The 23,561-nt window shown below is 39.8% G+C and overlaps 2 protein-coding genes across 3 annotated transcripts; both read right to left on the bottom strand.

The window, feature by feature from the left end:
• Window positions 1-300: 300 nt before the first annotated feature.
• On the bottom strand, window positions 301-15,167 carry LOC109986712 (probable carboxypeptidase X1). Of its 2 annotated transcripts, XM_029277978.2 has the most exons (15): window positions 14,795-15,167; window positions 12,958-13,113; window positions 9,672-9,781; window positions 9,418-9,557; window positions 8,942-9,026; window positions 7,349-7,508; window positions 7,167-7,258; window positions 5,571-5,694; window positions 2,702-2,898; window positions 2,450-2,629; window positions 1,978-2,175; window positions 1,779-1,875; window positions 1,370-1,509; window positions 1,059-1,161; window positions 301-735 (listed from the first exon to the last, which is right to left on the bottom strand). In XM_029277978.2, exons 1-15 carry the CDS (start codon window positions 15,126-15,128, stop codon window positions 419-421), a joined length of 2,433 nt encoding a protein of 810 aa, XP_029133811.2. In that variant the 5' UTR covers window positions 15,129-15,167; the 3' UTR covers window positions 301-418. The 2 variants fall into 2 exon arrangements, with proteins under 2 accessions (XP_029133811.2, XP_065814876.1); XM_065958804.1 differs by lacking the exon at window positions 12,958-13,113 and having other exon boundaries at window positions 14,795-15,166.
• A 1,480-nt stretch (window positions 15,168-16,647) lies between these two features.
• Window positions 16,648-23,316, bottom strand: smu1a (SMU1 DNA replication regulator and spliceosomal factor a). The gene is made up of 12 exons (XM_020637498.3): window positions 23,182-23,316; window positions 21,780-21,990; window positions 21,395-21,547; window positions 20,597-20,707; window positions 20,288-20,416; window positions 19,999-20,118; window positions 19,762-19,878; window positions 19,314-19,441; window positions 19,057-19,183; window positions 18,793-18,960; window positions 18,525-18,677; window positions 16,648-17,712 (listed from the first exon to the last, which is right to left on the bottom strand). The coding sequence occupies exons 1-12, from the start codon at window positions 23,205-23,207 to the stop codon at window positions 17,614-17,616; spliced, it is 1,542 nt and encodes a 513-aa protein (XP_020493154.1). The 5' UTR covers window positions 23,208-23,316; the 3' UTR covers window positions 16,648-17,613.
• Window positions 23,317-23,561: the final 245 nt, after the last annotated feature.

Genomic DNA, 23,561 nt, shown 5'->3' with positions numbered 1-23,561 from the left:
TTGAGACGACTTTAGTTGTCACATGACCTGTAATTATCACCACCTGGTGACAGAGAAAAGTATTGTAAACCCACACCTGACGCTGATCAAGAAGAGCGGACCTCAGGAAGCCACAATTCGCTCCAATGTTTTATATGCATCAAACTTTAAAGTCTATCTGAACATTCCTGGTGTGCGCTGGATTACTCTGACATTTATCATCTTGTTTAAAGGATATTGTTCCCTCAGTTTGTTCTGCTGCTCCACAGCAGGAGATAACACGGTTTATTTCTCAGGCGTGTTTGTCTACTGGTGTAAAAGTTTCATGGTGCCTACTGTTGGTCCTTGATAAATAACACCAGTGGAAATACTGACATGAAAGCAGCGAGAATCAGTGTCTCTGAACCAAGTCCTGCTCTGTTCTCACATTCAATCACCATCAGACCTTCTTTGCCCGTTTGGCAGCCGCAGCAGCAGCAGCAGCGCGTCGCCGGTTCATCGCTTTGGTGGTAACGCGGAGCTTACGCAGGCGGAGCTGTCGTAGCCGGAGCTGCAGGTCTTTGGGCAGTTTGCCTCCCTTTGCTAAAATCTCTTTTAGCCTCTGGTTGGGCATCTTGGTGAGGTTGAAGTCACAGATGGTGGGGAAGAAGTCGTACATGACCTGGCAGGTGCGAGAGGAGGGGAAGTAGCCCTCTGCGCTGGCCGTCACCCGGTACTCACCGGGGTTCAGGAGCCGCCAGTAATCACCATCAGCAACTGGAAGTGGAGCGATTTACACAAAGTAACAGTAAGCACTCAGGAAGAAATGAACAACTGTGAGAAAATACAGTTAAATTATCTGGCAATTTTAAATGCATCCCAATCACTAAATTTTTTCCTGCAATGCAAACTTCAAATCAAGAATAAACTCCATTAGACGAACATATTAGTGTGTCATGAGGTACATGAATCAAATGTGTTTCAACATAAGTATCTGGAAGAGTTTGAAAGAGGAGTAATATTTCAAAAATTTGACTAATAACTTCAAATGTAGGTCCCAACAGCCCTTGATCTAATAAATATCTGATGTGAGACTGTACCTGATCTGATGTGATGATCTATGTCATCCACTTTAATAATGGCATCAGGTATACCGGCCTCTGTGTCCTTGTCCCGAACTATCCCTTTAATGCCACGGTGGACCTAAAAAAAAAGAACGGGAAAAAAAGGGGATATAAACTTTTGTATGTATGGACCCAACTTATTTCAGATGTTCAACATTTTTAAGAGTTTTTAAAATTAAAGGAAGAAAAGAAAATATGTTAAGATAAAGAGGCAAACAAAACGTGATAAAAAAGACATTATTAAAACGATCAGTATCTCAGTTGAAGTCATCAAAGGCAGACAGCACCTGTTCCATGTAAACCAGCAGAGACTCTCTGTTGTTCTCCCACTCGATGGGAAGCTCGCTGGCATGAGGGAATTTATCACAGGATAACTCCACCGTCACCTCGAAACAGTTTGTGTGCAGGTAGCTGAAGTCATTCATACCTGCAAGGAGAACAAAAAACAAACGCACAGAAATCATTTTAGTTAATTAATTCTCTAGTGAAGACTCAATGGTGTACTCTGTCACTATCTATAATAAGACAGAAAGTATACAAGGCACACGACCTACAGAACAGCATGCATAAGATTTTATCAGGACAAAGCCTGAAAGTTGACTTTGCTTCTATAGAAGAGGCGTGCTGATTTGTTGGTTAACAGTCAGGACTGAATCAGAATGAACTGACTTTAAAAAAAAACACACACATTCTTACTTCCTGGTACGTTGTGCCACTCGGCTCCATTGATGATGTTGTTGTATCTGAGGAAGTCCTTGTTGTGACACGGCCGCCGGTCTGGGTTGGACATCACCTGGTTATAACAGGAGACACAGAAACATGTTGAGGAAAAACGTGTTTCCACGCAGGGGGCTTCACGAGGGCAGGAAGGGGGTAACGGAGGTGTAGGATCAACCTGATTGGTGCTGGCGTACGCTGTGGCCAACCAGCGGAAGAAGCTCTCATCAGAGGTGGGCGTGTGCTCCTGAGGCGCCCAGTCCCGGGTCATGTCAAACGGGTAAGTGACCACCAGCTCTCCACCGTGGAGGTTAGCGCCCAGAACAAAGGGGATGTTCTGCATCCAGTTGATCACAGCTCTGGTCTCTGATGCCACCTAGGGATGATGATTGACACACGTTTCGCCGATTTTAACATCTTCATTTCATTACTTTTGTCAAAATTCCTTTAAATGCATGCATCTTAACTTGGGCTGTATTCATTTTATTTATTTATTTTCTCTATGTTTAGTCCATTGACTGTGCAAAAGTGAAGCCTAAATGCAGAATGCCCTCCAACTGCATTCTACTGCATACAAAATAAAAGTTTCTACTTTTAAAAGCCGAGGGTAAAGCTGCAGTGCTTTTTCATGGCATGTGTTAGAAACTTACAAAAGCATCCTCTGAGGTGTACTGCTCTGGGATGGGGAAGTAGTGGTTGATGAGTTTGGACCGGTCCGTCTCCAGCTCGATGGCGTTCCACATCACCGAGTTGAGATCAGCGAAGTTGTGGTTCATGTCGATGCCTTCATAGCTGTAACGACCGAAAGCCCAGCCTGCCAACTCTGAGCCCTGAGGAGTAGAGAAAGAGGAGTGAAGCCTTTCTTCACTTAAGTCTGGAACAATGGAGATTACGACACGTACCTTTTTAAAGGCCATCTCGTATCCGTCAGGGTTCATGGAAGGCAGCAGGTGGATGCGGGTGTCTTTGATGAGGTTGACGATGCGCTGGTCACCGCGTTTGTACTCCTGACACAAGTACTCCATCAGATTGAGGAGAATTTCTCGGCCCAGCGCCTCATTCCCATGCATCCCTGCAACATACCGAAACTCTGGTTCTCCTGCAGGGGGCGCCATAACACAAACATAGGCATGGAGTTAACAGCGCTGGCTTTGATATAGTACATCTTTTGACATGGTTCATGTTTTATTTGTTCTGTGTTTCAAGTGGAATTGAGTTATTAGAGGGAAAAAGTTCAAAGATCTTGAAACAAATCAGAGCAAGACCCAAGATGGCAACGTCATAAAATCTTTGAGGAAGCAATGTACTACCTCTACCAGATACTTTTATCATTTCAGTATGTGACACATTTATTCAGTATTTTCATAAACAAGAGATCCTTATTTTGCAAACAGTAGAATTTAAGGCAAGAAGACCTCACTTAAAATGTTAATACTTGGATACAATCTGTGCTTTCATTAAATCTCCAGCACAGATCAACCCTCTGAGAGCGGCCCCAGTAAAAGACCTGGATCTGTTTCCTGTTTGTTCTGCATACACTGCGCTGACAGGCATCTTTGAAATCTCACACGTCCTCTTCACAACTCTGTTTATGAGCAGGACTTTCAGCCCACTTTGAGTTTCTCACATGCTGGTTGTGCTGGTTACCTTATCTTGGTTTGTCCAGACTTGTTTTGCATGCAGCCATCAGCGTGTGTGCATACGAAATGTCTTTCCATTTCAGTTAATCTGGTTTTCCTTTCTTATTATTCTGTAAACTTTGAAGGATTTGGCCCATGCATTTTAAGTTAATTAATCTTACCATGATTAGACACACAGACTTAACTAGTTGCCCAGCCAAGACAGCAGCACCAACATGGACTTTTTAACCGGGTTTGTATGTTCTCACTGTAACCACCAAGAAGACAGAAAATACTGGAAACACATGGAACGTTAACCAGTCACCACACCAATACTTGCCACTGGAAAAAAGACGTGAAATCAGGTCACAGACTGAGTTGAGTGTGTAAGGGAAAAACTGATATTTTCCTTTGTGCCAATTATCTGAAGTCCCTCTAAAGGAACTTCACAGGAAGTCCTTAAAAAAGAATGTTTGACTCATTTTTTTAAACTTTCCCCCCTTCCCAAGGTTATATTTTCTTTAAGTGGGTATTTTAGTGGGTACTTTAAGTGGGTATTATATTTTCTTTATATTTTCTTTATATTTTCTTTTAACACACTTTCCGTAAGTGTGTTAAAAACAAAGATTGTACATTGGGATGGCATGGACTCTGGGCCTCTTCAGTTTTCTAAAGCAGTAATGCCTTACACCTGCATTCTTTCTCATGCCCACCAGGAGAGACTCCACTGTTCAAAGGAGAAAGTCCTATTCTATTCCACTGAATTCTAAGAGAAACTTATTTCCACAATAAACATTTTGCTGATGACTTCATTGTCTTTGATAACTACTTATCGAACCAGTCATACTTAAAAGCCCTTTGAGAAGTTAGTCGTATTTACACTAAACTTTGTGCGAAAAGCCAATTTTAAAATCTGCATCCCAATATAATAGGGCTAATGTGAGTAAAAGATGCAACTTGCTAACCCAGCTAGTGATTTTGGTAGCTTTGGTAGCGGGTCTTAAGGCTCCTGACAAACACCTATGCCGCGCCCGTCCATCAGTCAGACCCCTTATTATGACGAACTTGTCAGGTTGTGGAGGCAGCAGGCTAAACAAGACCCAGACTTTCCTCTCTCTCACCAACGTGTTCCAGCTCCTCCTGGGGGACACAGAGGTCTTCCTAGGTCAGATGAGATGTATAATCACTTCAGGGTGCTCAGGGTTAACCCCAGGGTCTCCTCCCAGTTGGACTAGACCGGACAACTGTAGCCCAGGCAGTTGTTTATCTTCTGATCTTGCCTTAACTCCAAAATTTTACCAACATATGAGTTTGTATTTCTGATGATGGTCACAGAACCTGCTGAAGCATAGACTGCTACATCCGACAAAACCGCAGTAATCAAATTAAAATAGTTTGTTTTACTGGGCACTGCTCTAAAAATATGTCCAGAAGCTCATGAGTGATGTCACAGAGGACACGCCCACATCTTATCGACAGTCTCTGACTGAAAAAATCTGTAATATATTTGATAAATGAGTATAATCCTGGATGTCTGAATCGATGGACATTGCTATCCCTCGGCTCCCTTTTTCTGCGGTTCGTTTCGGCGGGAAAACTTCTCCATTTTGGATGAGTTGAGGAGGCCAAAGAAAACATTTGTTCACCTCAGCGCAAACCAAGTGTTACTCCGGTCTGTGTGAGTTTATGTGTCACACAGTGAAGGACTGCCTGTGTAGTTTCGGAGGGTTGGGATTCAGTGCCAGCTGCAGTTGATGTCCCTTCTTAAATTACTGTGATCACACAGCAGCGTCTGTCCCTCATTAGACTGAATGATTGATTTTAGTGCAGCAGAAGATGTGTGGCTGTGGTCGTATGTAGGAGGCTGAATATTTAGTTACAGGTGTATTTATTCAAAACCCTCTCCATTGCAAAGTGTTTTATCTTCAACTTATTAATTTCACATAAAGAGCTCCCCTGACAAATCTTACTTTAGTTTTTAAAATATTAGTTACGTTTTAGTCTTTCAAATGAATAGAATTATTTTTTTCCCCAACTGGATCTTCTACATTTCAGAAATAACCCACAATGGACGCCAGGTTTATTTTGTTCTCTTTTAAAACCGATCTGGTAGCACAGGTTTTTCATCCCACCTGTCTCCCGTGTGTCTCACCCAGTTCGTGTTTTCCAGGGTTGTCAGAGATCTCCATGACGTAGAGCTTCAGCCCCTTGTAACTCTTCCCGATGCTGTAGATCCGGGTGATGTCAGGACAGGCCTCGTTCACCGCCTTCATCAGCTGGAAAACAAAGACAAAGCTGTGTGAAGACGTCAGAATGAGACTGTCATCTGATAGAGCTGTTCAGCGCAATATAACGACAGTATCACTGATGATAAATAAGATCTGTTTATCTACACCAACAAACATTAAACCTCAGAAATGCACTTTAATATGAACTAATTAATGCTTTTGGCCAGCATGGACCATGAACAAAATATGAACAATAGTTTGAGCCAATGTTGCATCACTTTAAAGCTATGGCAGTTTGACATTTACAGTAGGCTATCTTGTTGTTGTGTTCTTGCAGCCTTAGTGACCGTATTTGGACGAAAGGATGTACACTTTGGTCCAGCAGGAAACATCTACCTGTCTAAATGGGATCACAATTTGGTAAAATTAACACTGTGCTGCGTTGCTAAACAATTGAGAGACTTGAAATGAGGTTAAGACAAATTTATTGGGAAAATGTTATCTGGGGTAAAAATTCAAGGTAAAAGATTTCCATTTCCAGACGCAGTTCCTATTAGACTTTTTCTTAAGGGGCGCTTACACTAGGCCCTGTTGCCCCGTATCGTAGCACAACTGTTGTCTTCTTTAATGAGGTCTACGGTGTGGGCATGTTTCAGATTCAAAACAAGATTACATTTCTGCATGCATGACGTACAGTTGGGCCTCAATGACTTCTCTTTTTTTGTCTGAGAGAAGAGACTTCATACATCACAGAAGAAAATGGAGGCTCATGACTGAATACCAGCAGGGGACTAAAGTAATCAATCAATCAATCAATCAATCTTTATTTGTATAGCGTGTTATCTCGAGACACTTTACTCATCTATTTCTTCTAAATCTTCTAAACACCTTGAATCTAAAGCTTTTAAACTTGAGTCTCAGAATTTTCCCTGTACCCGTATGTCAGCATTTTTGATTGACTTTACTGTGGAACTGAGCGAGGACAAATGATTTAGATAAACTATTGGGGAGTTGGTTTGTCGCCTGTCTGCAGATAAACATGCACTTTCGTCCTTAGTCTGGTCTTAGTGGTTAATTATTGAATGTATTTTCACATGTGGAATGTGAATCTCTGTTTGTTTCTGTGGGCTGTTTTCTGACCATCAGATGCATGACTGCGTCTCCACACAGACCGCTGGTAGTGTCAGCGAGGTGACGACGCTGCCATGAGGGAGTGAAGCTTTTCATAATATTTGTTTATGGTCTGACTGAAGGCAGCCCGCACACATTCTGTGGGAGCTTCCCCAACTCTCTTCAAACAAGCACATTTCTCAGTGTGAGAGTTTTATTTTGAACATTTCTTGAGTTAGTTAAAGTCCAGTTTTTTTCCAACTGCTCAAAGAAACCAGTGAAAATAGAATGAAGTGACAACTCCATTAGCATCTTCTTTAAAGTCATTGTTGTCATCCCTGAAAAACAAAAAGAAAGCCATCTATCTTCACATTATTAAACTATCATTTAGATTTTGGACACTGCTTGACCTTTCTCATCTCTTTGTAGTTGTGGTGTCTGAAGTCCAATTTGTCTTTGGACGCAGCTGGCTCTGTCTGCCATGGGTAGATATTATTTGGATCTATAAAAAGAGTTAAAGTGCATGTGAAAGAGAATACAAAATGTAAACATTTAGGTCAAATCTTTGTATCTAGGAGTTTACTTCCTCTACCTGGGACAGTGCAGCCCAACACCTCGGCCCTGAGGCAGATGTCACCCTGCGTGCCGTTCTCGTACCACGTCTGAGGGTTGATCCGGATGTAACGGGCCACGGTGGAAGTGTTGAAAAGAGCGAGGACGGGCGTATCCGCATCCTGGTTTCCTTCAAATACCTGCAGCACAAAAAGACAGTGAAAAAAAATCTCAAATCATGTTGAACAAGAGGTCAAAGATGCAAAACATCAAATTATAACGGTGAAATCCTGCAATGGACTTAACATTTGGCCCGACAATAATTTTCTTCACTCATTTGTCTCTGCTATGTAAACTTGTGTGGTGCCCCCATGGAAAAAAAAAAGTCTCTGCATGATTGACACTTCTTGCCCACATGTGGTTGTGGCACACATGCACTATAACCAGCTGAATACACAAACATGAGGCAACGCCTTCAAGCTAGTTCAGGCAGTAAACTTGAGCTGCACTGATCTCACACTTAATGTGCCTCATGCCTCATTCTCAACAGTCTCCTGACTTCACCTCCAGTGGTCTATTAAAGCTGCACGATTTCTGACCTCTCCCTCTGCCCTTTCATTGCCTGGTCTGACCTGCAGCAGTACTGCACTCTTGCTCAGCACCCACCACCCCAGCATCCACCTGTAGGCTCCGACTGGGGAGTTTAAGATATCATCCAATCACTCCTCAAATTCCTGCATGTAAATTAAAACCGCAAGGAGTGATTAGGTCGGAGCCTGGACGCCAAACACAACCTATGTTCTGCTGCAATAAATATTTTAAACGATACAAACACGAGTTGTCTGACTGAACTAACCAAGTATGCAGTATTTCCTCAGCCTTTTAAAGCATACAGAGTGACCGACGAGGAGAGGAGATTCATGACTTTTATAAAACCTTATAGAGCTGTAGTCAGAACTATGTAGACAACAGACCGCATGATGCATCATATAAGCGTTTGATTCCTGAAAAAGGGAGGACGCGCTTACTATGTGAACATGTCTAGATTGTTAAATTGCTGTTAAAGAATAAATAAAAGAATTTTGCAGGAAGAAAATGTTCATGTCCTTAAATAACACTGATGACCAAACATTTCCTTGTTGGAACGGTGGTAATTATTTCTCGTTCTCTTCTATAAACCAACATTAAAGTTACTAAGTGGAGTTTAAAACATGTATACATCCTCATGTATTAACTGTTAATGTTTTTTATTGTCAATAACAAATTCTGTAGTGACTTTAGCCTGTCCCTGTCAATCTTGGGACCTTCAAGACCCAGTCTAGTTCATGTCTTCATGAAAATAAAAATGATGGGAACCGGCAAGTTTTGCCTGCTGACTTCTTCCTTCAATGGTGCTGAAACTGGCTCGGCTATTTGGATTGTAATTTAATCCAAATGATGAAAAGTGAAAAAGGAACAGTTTCATTACAATCACACACCAAAATCATAAAAAAAAGAAAGTACTGGGAGACAAATGAGAGAGCTTATGATTAGAATGTCAAAGTTGTGAAAAGCTGCGAAATCTGAAACCAAAAGTAGGAAAAATGTATGAAAGTGGAGAGTAAAAAAGAAGTCCTCTTGAATGTTCACTTACGGCCTCTTCAGTCCCGTTCATAGACGGCTTCCAGACCAGCGAGTCATTACTGAACTGCACCTTGTAGGTGTAGACCACGTCCCAACTGTGTGCGAATAGGAAACATTCAGACGTTTTCATGTGACACACAAACGCACCGTGCAGTAGAGCTCGAGTCACAATAAAAACCTCAACCTGGATTAGTCATTATTTCTACTTATAAATTAAATCAGAAAAGATCGTAATAAAGGAGAGAAGAAACCTGTAATGTATGTGTTTTTAAAATAAACAGAACTATACAGTGCAGGCTAATGGAATGACTTTTTTGTTATGTAATCAGATAAATGTTATACAGGTACAGTGCTGACTTTTAGCTTTTATTTGAAAGTCACATAAACTGTATAAAAGTAAAATACTTTCATACAACATCTTTGAAAAGGAACTACATTTCCCAGAGCTCCCTTGGACTTCAGATAATCTTCACCTTAATAACTTACCTCCAGATGGAGTTTCGACCCTGCAGGAGGACACCGGTAAAGCGAGTCAGTCGCAGAGCGTCGACCTCCAGCCACTGCTTCTCGTCTCTGTACTGAGCACACCAGGCTCCATCGTAGATATCGCCATCCTCTATCCCAGACTGCAACACACATGCACACACGAGGAAACAACACAAAGAAACACACACTGACATTAGCTGTAGTGTGTGTAGATTATATTTTTTTGTCTGCTGTTAGTCTGTGACTGATCATACCTGGATGTTGAGTCGTCCTCGGTGGGGGCCCAGACCTCTGCGCTTGAAGGAAGACGCCTTTAGCTGATTGTCTTTGACCTTCAGGGACTCCAGACCCAGAGGAGGACATTCTGACACATTAAACAAGAGTTTATTCACCATTTGAACAATATTTAACCATAATAATAAAGGGTGGAGAAGCAAAGCAAGAAGAAGCAAGCGTCTAGAGGTCGGATTTTAGTTTATTGTGCAACATAGACTGTAATTAAGAAGTCAACTTAGGCTTTGGGTTTGAAGTGAAGCTGATAAGAAAATTGTGTTTATTTCGTCCAAATCCTTTGTCCAATTTACAATGAACTAGACAACAATACAGTAGATTATGCTTTGAGAATGGTTACCAAATGATTACCAAGTCCAGCCTCTCGTCCACATATGGTCACTTCTGGCTCAGTCAAAACCCCAAATTCAAGACTTCAAAATAGTGGTCAAACAAACCAGTTGGTTGATGTAGTGGTTACTACGTCTATGCCTTATATACAGTCTATATTGTGCACAGACTAAACATTGAATTCAAAAAAGCTCTACAATTCTACAATTCACTTAGCAGACGCTTTTATCCAAAGCAACGTACATCAGAGAGTAAGTACAACACAAGCAAGGATCTAGAAAAAAGGGAACAATGTCAGTAAGAGCAAACGATCAGCTCTGAGTCCGATTGGACACACAGGTGCTGACAGGCATTGCACAGAGGCAAAGCACAACATTGACGGCAGTTCTTGAGAGCTCTAATCAGTATAGAAACCATCTTATAAGACATCGTTATCAAACAAAAACCATCATCACAACCATCATCATCATCAATGATATGGAGACCATCATCATTAAGTTAGTAGGTATTCATGAAAGAGCTGGGTCTTTAGCTTTTTCTTAAAGGTGCAGAGGGACTCTGCAGATCGAATGCAGTTTGGATGGGCTCTAAGAGACAAACAAACTAAAAGTCAGAAGGACAACAACAAAAAATGTCAAAGACACAACCAACTGCCTATTTCATAGCAGTTGAAAGATGAAAACTTAATAAAATAAAGTTAAATGTAGAGATGTGTTTGACTAACATGTGAGGCTTTCTCACCACAATCAGAGAAAGCCTCACGTTGTTCTTAAACGTTTTCACTTGTAATTAAGAACTTTTATGGTAAGATGTAAAGACTTAACAGGTTTACAAATCAAGTCACCATGGCAAATTAAAACAGCAGCAAATAGTAGAGAAAATGTGAAAGACAGAAAAAGTGTGATTATTATAGAGGGTGAAATGTTTTTCAACTCGTCCAGCGTCCTCTGCTTGCCGTGTTAAAACCTCAGACAGACCCTCATTGTCTGCAGGGTTCAGCTCGGTTCATACTGTGTCATCCTGCCAGCAGGCTTTACTGGCTGCTAGAAAGTCATTGGCTAAGGTATAGAGGCAGAAAATAAATGCTAAATGTAGGTGGCATTTCATTTAATCACCTCTTTCCCCATTTTGCCTTGTAGTCCAGCTGGCTCTTTGCTGTCATACAGTGTTACTCAGCTCTAATGAGTTTGTAATGTCTTTGTCGTCGATGTGACCGGTGGATTCCCGCCAAACCACAAACTACTGAAGCTGAGCCAGAGAGACCTGGCAAGCTCACAAGGATGCCCAGAGGAGAATAAAAAAAAAACATTCATTAAACTTTGTTACGCTGAGGAAGCCCCAGACTCAGTGTGATTTATTTTTTCTCCCAGTTAAATTTATTTACCCAGATAATCGTCTGTTTGATGGTTAGGGGGGGGCATCTTGATTTATTTTCTGTTGCAAAGAAGGAAACGAGGAAAATTATGTTTTGTAGAGAACAGTATTATCTCTCTTTGTTGTCTCCTGCTTTGAACTGAGGGCATTAGCTTTTCCACTACATGGAACATAAAGCAAGATTTGTACTAATACCTCACAATGCCTCAATGCTTCACACCTCGCACTTTAGATCAGATCACCCAGGAGGGATGATAAAGGTGTAAACAGGGCCTTGGCTTTACTTGACTTGATGTGCGACTTCCCCATCAACATGTCGAGTCAGGATGTAAATGTTGCTTAGTAAGCATTTATTTCCTTCATAAGCTAATCTTTGTTGAGACGTTCACCTCTCGATACATGCATCATTATAAAAGTGCTCTATGTACACAAACTGACTCAGCTGACTCATTTCCCGGTCCAGTGCTCGTACTCATATATGGATACAATCACAACAATTTGTGGAACATGAGGTTTCTTAAATATACATTTGCACGGGCAAATACACAAAGCAGTTGGGAAACAGAGACATGTGAACCACAGTTCATGTCATTCAGTACAAACCTCCATAGAATAATGTGGCTCTTGAGGAGTTTGAGTTCAAGTACCAGTAGTAAGGGATACCATAACAAAAAATGTCCTTACAAGCTTGTTTGTTTTAGTGTTTGACAAGAGATAAGGAAGGAGACATACTGCCTACAGAGAAGGAATGACAAAGAAGGCGAAGGCAGACATGAAGAAAATCAAAGGAAGGACGACAGCAAATTGGGAAAATTCTCAGACTTGAGCACAGGAAACATTTTAAATGTCTGCAGAAGCAAAAAAAAAATAAAAGTCAACTTTATGGTCAATAAGATTTCTGAACAACTAACATTTGTATTAAGCACAATGGAAAACTTTGACTATCACCTGAGAAAGGGAACATTTTCACAAAACACTGAAAATGCAGTTTTCAAATTTGAACGAACCTGTATCTGAGAGATAGATAAGGCATCTTCAGATATCACCTTATTTCTTTGAAGCTGTTAGTATTTTGACATTGAAAAACATTAGATTTAGCAAGTCCTCTCTGTTATTTAAAGCTTCACTTTAAGACTTAAAGTGAAGCTTGGAATTTGAAGCAGCGAGTTGAATTAGTTTCCTCCTCGACGGGTTGAGATATACAGTATGTGAAATGTTACCATGGGAATCAGATCTGGGTCTGAATAAGTGTTGAATTAGCAAATAGTTTTATAGTTAGTTTGGACCTTTTCTTGGGTGGGTTTGCATCAGCTAACAATTCAGTGTGTCTGTGTGAGCTTCAAACTCCCCATTAAACCTTTACACATAGGTGTGAAAGGTATTTATGGGTCTGAAAAAAAAACACCAGAGACTAATTGAATTGTCCTGACACAGCAAATCCCCACATGTTTAAAGCAAGCAAAGTACCTAAAACTATTTGCCCCTAATATCTGACCCGTGTCTGATTGACATACTGTATACATTTGGGCTAATCCCCATACATACGTGGGACTGTCTCCCTGGCTGCTGACCGGCTCACACTGTGTTTGACCTGAGGTTTGGTTTTCTTAACCACCTTTGTCTTCTTGGTGATTCGTTTGGATTTCTTCAGGATCTTTTTGGGCTTCTTTGCTACCTTAACACTCCTTGTTGACCTCCTTTCTAGAAAAATGCAAACCTTTATATGCATCGTATAGAAAGCCTGCATACCTCCAGCTCAGACATCTATAAGGTACACAGAACATCGTTTTATATACATTTTCACTATAAAAGAAAACATTATGAGACATATTAAGAAATGTGTTCATTACATTTATCTACATAAGTCCTATGAGAACATATCTATACATTTTATTTTATTTTATTTTATCGTTTTTTTCCCTTGATCTCCACTCATTAATCTCATTTTCCTGGAATAGGGAGTTCATTTTAGTCATTTTCTTGGGATCTGGACAAATTTACTCGAAATTACAGGAAAATTGAGAAAAATAAAATGTATTGACGTATATCCGCTTGAGGCTTCTGTAGTTAACACTCTTATATCTGTCTGTTAAAGTTGAAGCAACAGACATTGGGAGGTTAAAACAAAAAGATTGAATGTATGGGGAAACAACCAGCCTGGAAACTGGATTAACACAGTCATCCTCAGCCTCTGTGTCTGAAAAGTTAAACTGATACAGCGATGCCTTAAACCTGTTTTCTGTCTATTGGCTTGCAGAGGGAGACTCTACATTAGAACCTACATTTTGTATAAAACCTGAGCCAAAATGAGCATCCCAATTAATATCACAGTTACTCTTAAATGTGGAAAAACCTTGCTAACCAAGCTAGTGCAGATCATTTTGGGTTAGCTAACCTTTTGCCCCTTTCTTGATCCTGCCTCATTTATCAAGTCTAAATGCTAAGCTAACTGATAGCAGCATCTTCATATTTGCCTTTGAACATATGTGGAGGTATAGCTCACGAAACCATCAACAGAGGATACCAAGGACACTGAAAGCAGCACCAACTTGAGACTGAGATTATGTAACTGCTGCTAAAGTGGAGGTATTGGCTTCAGACATTTACATCTGTTTACATTACAACCACTTGGCTGCAGCTACAGATTCACTGAATGTACTGCTGAATTTGGTTTGAGGAGTGTGAGGGGTCTTGTTCTTCTGTTTTCTTTTTTTTTTTCAGCATGAGGAATCATATGGCCCATCTGGTTTCCATCAGTAGAAAATACACAGCTAAAATGCCTCAGAGCACACAGGAACATCCTCCCCCAACCCTCGGACACTGACTCTCTGACCGCAGATATGCACAGACCCACAGAGCTCCATTACACTCTGGAAATCCACTATGCTTTAAGGGAACCTGAATGATTGTTTCATTGTTGACATGTAAATCCCACATACTTTGGTTTGGTTATCCTGAACCTGAGGAGCTCTTATTTCCAGAGGCACACCAGCCCTGAGTTTTTTTATTTTCTCTAACACATTTACTCCTCTTATTAAACTTTCAGTGACTTTGTTCTCAGGGGGAGGTGTGTTTGTTTGCCTGGTAACTGCACCAGCATTGCATTTACTATGTGTGGGAATGGGATAAATTTAAAACTTATTTGTCAGGCTGTTAAAATCAACATTTTAAAGATGAGTGTGGCAGCCCCTCCTAAAAAAAAGCTTTGATATAACCAATACATTAAAAACAATAAGCACGTAAAGATAATATTGTAAAAACGTTGAGAGATTCAATTTGCATCTTACCAATTATTAAATTAAACACATTGCAAATTTCCACAAAAATATGATGTTTCCATAGGGGATAAAATGTAACACATAACATGAAAACATCTTCTCACCTAACTCCAAAGGACCTTCTTCTTCTTCTTCTTCTTCTTTTGGTTTTGTAGAAACATCTTTTTCCACTGTTTTAGCAGCTTCTTCAGTCGGATGCACGCCAGTCTTGGTGGTTTTTGGAGGTTTAGTTGTTGTCTTACTATCACTGGTTGTGACTCCAGTGGTGGAAACCTGAGTGGAGTTGGTTTTCTCTGCAGGAAAAAGGCCCTTAGATGTTGTTGTAAAAGTTGCATCTGAAGCCACAGTACTTGTGACATTGACAGTAGTGGCTGAAATGAGGAGAAAAGATCCACAATGCAGAAATAAGAGCAGGATGAAGTGCAGAGCTCCTGCCATTGTGTCCCTTCCCCTGCAAATATCCCTTGTACATTTAACCTCCCTGACTCGCTAAGCAGAACCATCAAGTCACCCATCACAGTGTAAAAACAACTTCCATGTGTGCACTTACAAAATAAAAGCTGTGTTGATGTAGAGTATGAAGAGAGTGTATTATGGAAGATGTTATAAGGATATCTACAGGAAATTGATTTGAAGCTGTTTTGATACTAAATTAAGCCCTTAGAGCTCCTTGTAAGGAACTTACTGTTTTATCTTGATTTTGGCGCCCCCTGTGGACAAATCTGATCTCTTTCTGATTTTGTCCTGTACTTGTGTAAGTTGCGTTCTTATAGCAAAGAAAATCTCATCCTGCTTAAAACGTACACATCAAGAATATTTGCTGTGTAAACATAAACAAGGCTGTTTTGGCAGCACGTCAACCTATTTTTCATCAGATATGTCAACACCTACCCTGCGGCAGCTTTAATAAGCATTAAAAAGAACATTATAGAAATAATCAATCTTGGCACAGTTGGTCTTGTTTGCTTTTAGGTCATAAAAAAGCATCAAAGTAAATTACAGTTTGTTTTATTACCGTCTTAAAAAAAACCACAGGAGCTTTTAGTGGGGTTTGAAGAGCAATGATATTTATATCTTAGCTAGTTGCATCACTAGAAACGTTTGCATTAACAAACAATGTTAAGGATTGTCTGTTGTTGCCCCTTTAAAGAAAATGATGCTCACTGGAAACAACGCATAAACATGCCCGCTTTTTTGTAACTATACAATTTTTGGCTCTAAACTTAAAGTTTGTAATGTGTGAATTGCCCGCCTTGCAATGTTTGGGTATTGCAAAGCAGGCATTTCACAAATCATGTTTTAACCCCTTTATTACATTAGGTTGTCGCATGCATTGCATTAGTTAAAAAAAACAACTAATTTCTCTTTGTAACAAAAAGCTTTGAGGACATATTTCCTCCTTAACCTGGTTATCCCAAATAATACTAATTTTATAAGAATTGGTTTATGTTTAAATAAATGTCATTTTCATTACTGTGGTAGCAAAAATGTTCTACTCTGCAAAACGCAGGGTGAGACAAAACCTAGAAGCAAGCACTTTTAAACTCTACAACATACATAGTCATAGTAGAGTATCATGCTTTTATTTTGATGGTGTTAAAACTATTGCATTGGTTTTTCATGTTGACTTTATTCTCTTCTCCGCAGAGCTGCTAAACTAACAACCAAAGTATGTTCAGAGATTAAGCTCAGTCCACTCTCCCTCATTCTGTTACACAGAGGCAGCATGCATGGCTGGAAATGTAATCGTCCTGACCTACCCAATCAAAAATGACCAGTTTAGCGGCTGTGTACTGACATCTTGTGTCTGTGTCTATTAAAAACTCAAATGTATTGTATTTTATTGAGCTTTCTTCAAATTCTCCAAAAACACTTGGATTAACTCAACTGTTTTCCATTTTTAGATTCTTTAACAACACAGGTCAACACATTTCAAAGATGCTCATTTCACAAACAGTTCTGGTTAAACAGCTTTAATAATAATAAAGACATATTACATGTGACGTCTTCAAATCAGGGTACATTGGCTTTGATGTTAATTTGCATGTTTTACTTGGGTCTCTTAGTAAGAACTGAATCATTTCAGTTAACAAAGAAGTGTATGAAATAATTTTAGGGGATGTCACTCAATTCTTTGGGGAGTTAAAAAAGAAGAAAATCAGACGGACAATCAACCACACACTATTTAACCAGGTCTTTTGAAAAAATCAAGATGCAAATAAAAAATATGTACAAAAAAAGAATTTTCAAAACAAGAACTGAGTCACGTATCTTACACTCCTCACCCTGAAAATCTGAGTCACCTCGTTACTTTGTCTGAAGATTCTCATGGTGAATCTTATTAATGTCTTTAGACTTCGTGTTGGACAGCAGAACCTTATTCAACTTGGACATAAAACTAAACATCAAGGGGAAATAAGTTAAATTCTCAAAAGTCTGGATAAACATGTTCCAAACATGGTCAATGACTACGTTCACAGTATTTGTAATAATTGTATGTTTTTAACTCCCTCTGCAAAGCAATGACTAATACTCAATTAATTAACAGTGTTAATCTTTGTAGAGTAGATGTTAAATCATTTTACTGTTGGATAAAGTGAAAACGGTTTCTCAGAATTACAAATTCAGTTAAATAAGGTTCTACTCTGCAAATACCTCACTGTCCTTAGTTACCTTTATTCAGCTGTAAGACTTCAAAAGGTACAAAAAGAGTCACAATTATAAGATGAAATCTGCAGCTGATTAAATGTCAAACTTGGTGGTTCTATTATTCACCCCAGTTCAAAGTCCAGACCAGTGACCTGAAAGACAATGATTCCCAACACACAACAACAACAACCGACAAAAAGGGCGGAGGACTATCCAGAGTGAGGAGAGAAGATGTCAAGTGAGAACGTCTAATTTCAGTCTGAGAAAAAACACGTCAAGGCTTCCAGAGCTTCAGCAGACCATCCTCACTGTAGGTACTGATCAGGTTCTGATGGGGGTGGTGGGCGATGCCGATCACATCCTTCTCGTGGACCTGAGGAGAGGAAGGACAAGACGACATCTTTTAAAATCAAGGAGCTGTATAGTGGAAAAAACTCAAAACAACGCTCATCTATAACTTTTAAAAGTAGAAATCTAGGAGATCTTATTGTTGTTCTCTATGGTTGCATCAATTGTTAAAAAGCTGTTTTTCTTGATAGTTTTGAGTTACATACATACAGCGTAATACTTGCATGTAAGTTATAATACTACCACATTTCACTGTATGAATGAAAGCGGACAGTAGATACAAAAAGATAAATAACTTGTAGTGTATGTGCAGTATGTTTTGGGGTGTTTCCCAGAAAGATAAAAAGTTTAAACTTTCTGTCAGCGTGATGATTTCTATTGTGTTCAGCAAAGTCAACAATGTGCAGTTTCTGTGCAGCTGTGTCGCTCTTTTCCCTTTGTGGAGTTTTCACTTCAACTAGGAACGATACGGTAGTTTGGCTCTCAGCCTATACGATAAAAGTTGTGAAGTACAGACCCACATCTTGCGTCTCCGCTGGTCACTCATTAACTTTAATATAGGAGTCTTTCAATCATGCATTTTATTCTGATTTATAAGATGTGATCTTTCAGAAACTGGCAAAATGGAGTTAAGATCATGTCAAGTTAGATTTTCCTCTCCATGCTTATTTATGAAGTCGTTACATAAGCAAGAAAAAAAAAGAGCTTCACTCTCACTTTTAAGATGTAGATCACAACTTCAGTCAGAACTTCTTTGCAGTAAAAGCAGAGGAGGGGAGTGTGCTGTCATGTTTTTATTCAACACTTTGATCAGTGCTCCTCAGTGTTTCAACGTACCGTCAGCGTTCTCTCCAGCTTGCCGGTGACTGTGCTGAAACAGTAGAGCACAAAGTCTTCTCCCACGCAGTAGATCCACTCGCCTCGGGGCGACAGAGTGCAGCACACAAAGTCACCGCCTTCCCTCTTACCAGAGCTGAAACTCCTCACGATCTGCACGAAGGTAAGAAGACAGATAGATTTCATGAGCAAACACCCTTAAAGATCTGAACCTAAGAACACTTGTAGAGACACACTGCAAGTTAGTGCAGTGATGATTTGAACCGACCTGTCCCTGCATGTTCATGATGACCATTGTATTGGAGCGGTTACACACTACGAAGTGCTCCGGGTTCTTTGGCAGCAGAGCGACGTTGTTCACTGTGATGTCTGTGCCGGCTGACGTGCCCAGAGGCTTGAAGGTGTTGGTGCACTCAGTGGTCTTCATGTTCCACACCTGAAGAAGAGCGAGACAAGTATAGTTTAAGATACAGGTACAGGGCACATAAGACATCCATTACAGAAGTGTGTTTTCTGCAGCTGCTTCTCCCACCTTGACTGTACCGTCCGAGGAAGCGCTGATGATGTGGTGGCCGTCCGGAGTGAAGGTGGCTTCGTTTACAAACGAGGAGTGACCACGGAACTCTTTGAGGGTTTTACCTGACTTCAGTCCATGGATTCTTCAAAAAATGAACAAAACAAGTTTAATTGGCATGTTTCAAAATCCTCCCACATAGTAAAGAAGAATTCATCTGGGAATCTTTTTGGTGTGCAGAAGAATAAAGAGTGAGAGGGCTGGTATGAGTTTACCTGATGGTCTGGTCAAAGGAGGCACTGAGGAGCTGACTGCTGTCCTTACAGAAACTGACGCATGTAACTCCTTTACTGTGGGCGCGTTCAAACCTTCTCAAACACTGACCGCTCTGGATCTTCCACACCTACACACACAAAATGCCTTACATTATTCTGTTTCTGCAAAATGATCCTTTCTGCATGCAACAATCATAAGTACAAGGACTCAACAACAGTATGAAAATAAATGAGGACTATACATGGTATGTTGTAATTACACACATTTTACTTCCAAAGTTCAGTTTTAAATCACTAATGAAGAGTTTTTTTGTGCAACAGAATAGCAAAAAAGGGAAACACACAGGTAGTACCATCAACCAGCCCAACTTGAAGAGGAGGCACAATGAAATTCTACGCATATTTAATAATGTTTTTTTTAAGCTGTAAAATTACAAAAATGGTCAACCTTGATCTTCCCATCCTGAGCTCCAGTTGCCAACATCTCTGTGTCTCGACTGAAGCACATACACAACACAGCGTCGTCCATCATCATGAAGTTATCCTGAGCCTGGTACTTTAAATCCTGTAGGGAACAATGCAGACAACTATTTCAAGCAGAAGTCATTTTGAAATGATAATGTGCGTGCAAATTCAACCACACAGTAAATGTAGTTTCTGCATCTTTATTTTTTAGATTCATTACCTTTCTGATTTTGCCGGTGGTGAAGTTCCACACCTCAATGAAGCCGTCCACAGAGCCGGTGACCAGATACTGACCATCAGGGGAGAATCTGGAACACTCCACATGAGATTTCTGTCCAAACTGTACAGGGAAGAAAAACAAATAACATCACAATACTTCTAAACAGTTAGGTCAAGACATTAACCAGAAATCAAACAACAGCATGATCATCTGGATTCACAGTTTGGAGCAGTAATGCGGGCTTTTAAAGTTGCATTCTACGACTCATACTTGGGGTCAGTGTGGTTACCTTGATGTGTCTGCTGAGCTGGGTGGGGAAGCGCTCCTCCTCCACATCTTTTACAGCCGCTTTACCTCGGAACAAATCGATGGTCATACCAGGAGGCAGGAGACCCTGATGCTGCTGCCACTTCAAAGACTAGAAGAAGAGAACAAAGACAGAAAACCAAACGCTCATTAACACTTTATTTAAACGGAAACATAAATTAAATCTGTGCAGAATATGAATCAGGAGAGACAACTACTGTATGGCAGGATTAAGCCATATCTAGTTATTACAGTTACAGTCATTTTTGCTGCAGGTGTTGAGATGTCTTACCTGTCCCAGCAGAGCCATAAGACGAGAGGGAGGCACCACGCTGACCTCCCCTGCCAGGGCCTGGGCGATGGCTGCTCGCCTCTTCTCTTTACTGCTGCCATCTGGATACGCCTGGACAACAAGAACAAGTTGATCAGAATATCTACACAGCCGTACTCTCAGACATATTCTCTTAATGCCATATGATTCTAGCCAAAATGAGTCTAATGATTAGAACAATGGTAATGGTGAAGTTTATGTATATAACACTATAGACACAAAGCATTACAAGGTCCTTTACATAAACAAAGAACAATCAAATACAGAGAAGTGTTTGAATTCAAACATTGAGAAAAAGGAACGAAAGACTCAACTTAAACTAATGAAATAAGACTTTAGAGATTCAGAATACACTGATGTAGCAAGACGTGATGTGGTTTGAAGAGTGGAAACACATTGTTATTTTATTTTTCAATATAATGATTTGTGAAGCTGGAGAATCCTCTTTAACTACATGTAGTGGGAAAGTAAGACACTGTTATATTTTAACTTCTTTCATGGCCCCCCTGCGTTCAAAATCTGGTGTTTCCTGTTGTGAGAATAAAGAGCTCTCCACAGTTTAAAGTTAATGAAGCCCTGCGGTCATGGAAATTGTTCCCAATTTGTTTCAGTAATAAAAAAAAAAAAAAGGAAAAAGAGAGAAAAACAAAACATGCTCAATATTCTCTAATGTCACAGCACAGTAATGCTTTACAATGCCGCGACAAAACATGTGACTCTAAGGTATATAAAGGGCCAAAAGCAAATGAGAAGACAAACCTCTCTTGGATCGAAGTAAGAGCGGGCTAGCAGGTTCTCCAGGTGGATGTATCTCTCTGGTTGGGTCTGTTTCAGCATGATCATGGGGTCGGTCTGCCTGAGGAGTGAACGTGCCGCACCCAACTCTCTCAACTCGATCAGCTCCAGCACCACCTGGTCAGGAGGTCAGGGAAGCACAATTGGATTGAAAACAAACTTCTCGCCTTCATGAAGTTCTTGTCAGTGGAACATTTGTTCATATGAGCAATGACAACAAAAGAACAAGTGCGCTCTTCTGATCCCAATAAAGCAGACGAGTTCCAAGATTACAAAAGTAGAAAAATCCACCAATAAAACACCTTGTGAATTATGATAGAATAAAACAATAATTAGTCTACTACCTCACCTGTTCATAAAGGTCTATAAGGGTCTTATCTGGCAGCTTGAGGGACTGGATGGCTTGCAGGACAGTATCCCAGTGGCCGCTGTTTATGTCTGCCACAAAGCTCTCGATACTGTCCACAGTGTTCAGAGACACTGTGGTCTCCTCCTGCAGGGTGACCAGTGTCCGCTGCAGGTTATTTTCCTTCAAGTACTGCATGATCAGACGGATCACACTGTTGAAAAAAGAAAACTCAGATCACTTTGACGTTACTAGATAGTTGATAGGAGCATATTGAAATCACAATGTGCTTGTAAGAAGGAGACAGTTAAATGATTGTGCATTATTTTTGGTTAGTATTACCAACAAAAATCAAATTGTTTCTTCTTTTGTGTGATCATCCTTCCATCTTGAGAAATATCTCTCAGCTATATCACTAAATCCAATCGACTCTTGTACATTTTTGCACTACATTTATATTCAGAAAAGAGTTAATCATGCAATCGTCGTACAATTGCCCTCTTTAGAAGGGCTGCATTATAGATGGCAATATTATCGCTACCAGTATTACATGACCATTTGCAATAAACCCAATACACAAGTCTTAAACTATAGCAAACAAAAAGAAAAATTAGAATATTTCAAGAAGCCAATATTTCTCATTCAGCATGTGTACATCTGACCTTCACAATATTTGCAGTCAGCTACATTCAGTTTTTTTTAATACTTTTTATTTGATAGTTTTGAAGAAAAATAACATAAACTGTCAGAATGAGCACAGATCTACATGTAAGTGCATCATCTACACAGCCTGGATAAATATTACTGCTGGCTCATTCTACGACAGAAGAGAAGAGTGAGCAAAAAGGAAGGAAAAAATAAAAAATAAAAGAATAAAACAGAAAGAGAGCAAAAGAACAACAGAGCATATTAACTTAAAACATAAAAAATGAAAAACAAAACAATAAAAAAAAGTGATTTATTTAACTTAATTTCTTTGTTGAAATATTTAACAAAGTGAGCACATATTATTAATTCATATGGTTTAATCTAATATTAATTGCAATAAGAAAATTTAATTTAATAAACCTTTTAATACTGGAGTTACTACACAACGCTTACTTCACTTTATGTAAATGCTAATTTACGTGTAACCCCGTATTTCTATCTTTTTTTTAATCCAAGAAGAATAGTTAATAATAGTGTTATGAATGGCGCAGAGAAAATTTTGAATTTAAATGAAAAACTACAAAACATCCACGAAATGCTAAGTTAGCTTGTTAGCTTAGCGAGCTAACGCTAGTGTACTGCAGCGGGTGGTGAAGTAGGCCTCGTTCACACAAACTGTGCTCAAATGTTGTTTTTAAAGCCGGGATTTTAAAACAGGAACTCCCCCGATTTAAGAGTTATTATAAAGGCGACTTACTCTGCGGATTCCACCTCCAGAGACATGATTGTTTATCTCAAAAAAAGTAGCCCAACAAGACACTCTTGAATCTGCAGCAAAGGGAAGAAACTACACGCAGCAGGACGGACGCAAACACGGAAGTAGTGGGAGGAGTCACGGCTTTTCAAAATAAAATGCTCATTGTGTGGCAGCAGTACACAGTCAATATAAATTACCATTTTCAGGCCATTAAAAGGAAAATAAAAGGGGAAAACAGTCAGTGGTTTATACATTAATATTTGGTAGACAGTAGGCTGTAAACAATTCACACTTTTGTCTTTCTGACAAACAAAAAGGCTCCATAATAAATCCAAACAAATGTAAGGCTTATTACAACATTGTGATATACTGTATGCTGA

This window comes from Labrus bergylta, chromosome 9 (genome assembly GCF_963930695.1).
Source record: "Labrus bergylta chromosome 9, fLabBer1.1, whole genome shotgun sequence".
In the NCBI taxonomy this organism is placed as follows: domain Eukaryota; kingdom Metazoa; phylum Chordata; class Actinopteri; order Labriformes; family Labridae; genus Labrus; species Labrus bergylta.
The sequence above is the reverse complement of the archived record's forward strand: the minus strand, read 5'-3'. Positions and strand labels throughout refer to the sequence as shown.

Excerpts from the sequence above, each read along its gene's own strand:
- LOC109986712 (XM_029277978.2), bottom strand. The coding sequence starts at position 15,128 with ATGGCAGGAGCTCTGCACTTCATCCTGCTCTTATTTCTGCATTGTGGA. Across the intron at positions 5,695-7,166 it reads ACTACAAAGAGATGAGAAAG|CTGATGAAGGCGGTGAACGA; the intron begins GTCAAGCAGTGT and ends TTTGTTTTCCAG. Across the intron at positions 2,630-2,701 it reads ACGAGATGGCCTTTAAAAAG|GGCTCAGAGTTGGCAGGCTG; the intron begins GTACGTGTCGTA and ends TCTACTCCTCAG.
- smu1a (XM_020637498.3), bottom strand. The coding sequence starts at position 23,207 with ATGTCTCTGGAGGTGGAATCCGCAGA. Across the intron at positions 20,417-20,596 it reads TTATGGCTCTGCTGGGACAG|TCTTTGAAGTGGCAGCAGCA; the intron begins GTAAGACATCTC and ends CTCTTCTTCTAG. Across the intron at positions 18,961-19,056 it reads CCTCGGACGGTACAGTCAAG|GTGTGGAACATGAAGACCAC; the intron begins GTGGGAGAAGCA and ends GCTCTTCTTCAG.